The 2,741-nt window shown below is 33.3% G+C and overlaps 1 protein-coding gene across 1 annotated transcript; it reads left to right on the top strand.

Annotated features, from left to right (window-relative positions):
• Positions 1 to 1,371: 1,371 nt before the first annotated feature.
• Positions 1,372 to 2,185, top strand: SARC_10415 (30S ribosomal protein S17; the record flags this gene model as incomplete). The annotated part of the gene is made up of 2 exons (XM_014295545.1): positions 1,372 to 1,430; positions 1,641 to 2,185. Coding segments are annotated over 2 exons (190 nt in total), but the record flags the coding sequence as incomplete, so codon positions are not given.
• Between the last annotated feature and the right edge of the window lie 556 nt (positions 2,186 to 2,741).

Genomic DNA, 2,741 nt, shown 5'->3' with positions numbered 1-2,741 from the left:
ATATAGTATATAATATATGTCTATATATATATATATATATATATATATATATATATATATATATGTAATATGTATATAATGTATACCTATATACATATATATATTTATATATATATATAATATTTCTATGTATGTGCGTGTGTATGTATTTATATGTGTACTTATATATATATAAGTATTTGCATATGATATTTATATATATGTGTGTGTGCGTGTATGTATATATAAATATATATATATATATGGATGGATGGATGGATGGATACGTACATAGATACGTATATATATATGTATATATATACATTTCTATTTCTATTTCTATTCATTTATATATATATATATATAATTCGTATGTATGTATGCATGTATGTATTCATATGTATACAAATATATATATTTATTTTCATATATATATATATATATATCAATACAAATATAAATATATATGTGTGTGTGTGTGCATGTATTCATGTATATCTTTATATATATATATATATACATATATATATATATATATATACATGTATATATATAATTATATACATACACACACACACACACATAAATATATATATATATACGCATATATGTATATGTGTGTGTGTATGTGTGCGTGCGTGTTTATGTATATGTGGACGTATAAAATGATATGTATCGTTTACTACTATAGGCTTATATGTAAATGTTCATGTATGACTGGTATATTATTCAAATATACTTAGGTCTAGGTTGCTCTTTATACTCATTGGCGCTATGTATTGCTACACAATTATGTGTATACCTGGATTCTCTGTTGTATTTGTGCGACAATCTTATATGCATGTGTGGATAGCCAGACATGCTCTAACGTATCTGCATTGTATATTTGAAACGTATATCATTCACTATATTTTCTATATGCGAGTTACAAATACAAGTCTTAGTCATTTAAGGCGTATACTTTGACCATGGAGGCGACAGATGAACATTGTATGCATGTTTTGTGTTGAACGAACGCTTCTCAGTACCTTTCCTTGGTATCATTCTATATATATTGCGTTTGGACGAGTAAGCATACAGTAATTTATCTGAAGATATGCTTTTGATATTAGGTGCATATCTGGTGTACCCACTTGTACATTTCATCGGATGGTTTTATTCGTGTTTCCAGCTTAAATGCTGTAGTGACTGTGCGTATAAGGACATAAGACGTGACAGACTTCTATATATACGTGCAGTTGTTTTTCCCGCTCGAGTATCTGTGCGAAAGTGATTGTGATATGTATTATACCCTAGAGCTTTAGCTTGCAATAATTATGCTGCTTTGCACTGCTTCTCATTATGCTTCAACACTTTCTGATGCCTCGTTCTCTCGGCAATTCTCTCCTGTTAACAGTACATCAAGAAAACCAAACGCTACTTATGCCACGACGAAAATGAGCTTTGCGTCGGTATGTTTTGATCGCTCGCGACCTCTTTTGTAAAATTCTTGTGCAAATAGGATAGTACTTGTCTCCATATAGTGCTTCAGCAATATAATAGGCATAGATGGTTATAGATGGTTGCCGGCAGCTTTCATAGATCCGGTTGTCCAACCCGTACCCGTGTCACTTCATATCCACAAGCTTTCTCCATTATCATCACGTGCCTTTTCATCGCAGTGGGAGACGAGGTCAGAATACTTGCTTGCCGGCCCGTTAGCAAGCGGAAAACATTTGTAGTCGATCAAATAGTCAATCCAACACAGCGAAAAGTGGATCTGACTGGGAAGTTGCACACCCAGTGGTCTTAAGGTGGTCCGTCTGGTATCGGAGAGCTTCTGGTTGCAAGCCATGCACGTGCATTGTCGACGATATCCGAGTATATCATCACGTACTATAAAAAGATTAGACATATGCACACTATGCAGACATATTTTGTCTATGTGCACATGGTTGTTCTAACTTTGGATTGGGAAGGGGCTAAAGGGGGGCGAGGGTGGAACACCAAACACTTTTGTAGGCAACCCCTGCACGCCACCTGCTCTATATACAATATCGAGCAAAGCTCGCGAACTAATCTTTGATATGGTACAATTGCCAGACTCCTTCATCATTATAAACACCACGAAGCTGAAATCAAAAGGAATATCGAACAGATACTTGCTTAAATCCACATAGGCCTATGCTAGAAACAATTTGAGATAAGGCAGTAGCAATAAAGGCGCATATTGATGTGCGATTTTATTAATTCGAGTCCAAGCACAATAATATATTAGCCGACACTCGATAGTTCGTACTACAAGTACCGCGGATGGTCTCTGAACACATGTCAGCTCCCTACGAGTATCGACAAGAATTGTATCTCAGAATCGGTCTCTAACGACAGATTCTACTACTTAGTCGTGCCCTAGATAGTCCACACCATTCACGCCGTCTCGATCCTTGAAGTAAAAGAAGCGCAACACTGAGTAACATCCATGTATTTGTCAAAACACCATATGTATAATAAATATGTATGTATATGTACATATTTATGTACGTATATGTACATATTTATGTATGTATATGTACTTACATATATGTGCATACATACATAAATATATATATATATGGGTGTGGGTGTGTGGTTGTAATTATATATGTATATATATATGTGTGTATGTGTGTGTGGTTGTATATATATATATATAATGTATAATGTATAACATATATATATTAATATAACAAAAAAAAACTACAAGATATATATATATATATATTCACATATATATATATATATAT

This window comes from Sphaeroforma arctica, assembly GCF_001186125.1.
Source record: "Sphaeroforma arctica JP610 unplaced genomic scaffold supercont1.1240, whole genome shotgun sequence".
In the NCBI taxonomy this organism is placed as follows: domain Eukaryota; class Ichthyosporea; order Ichthyophonida; genus Sphaeroforma; species Sphaeroforma arctica.
The sequence above is the reverse complement of the archived record's forward strand: the minus strand, read 5'-3'. Positions and strand labels throughout refer to the sequence as shown.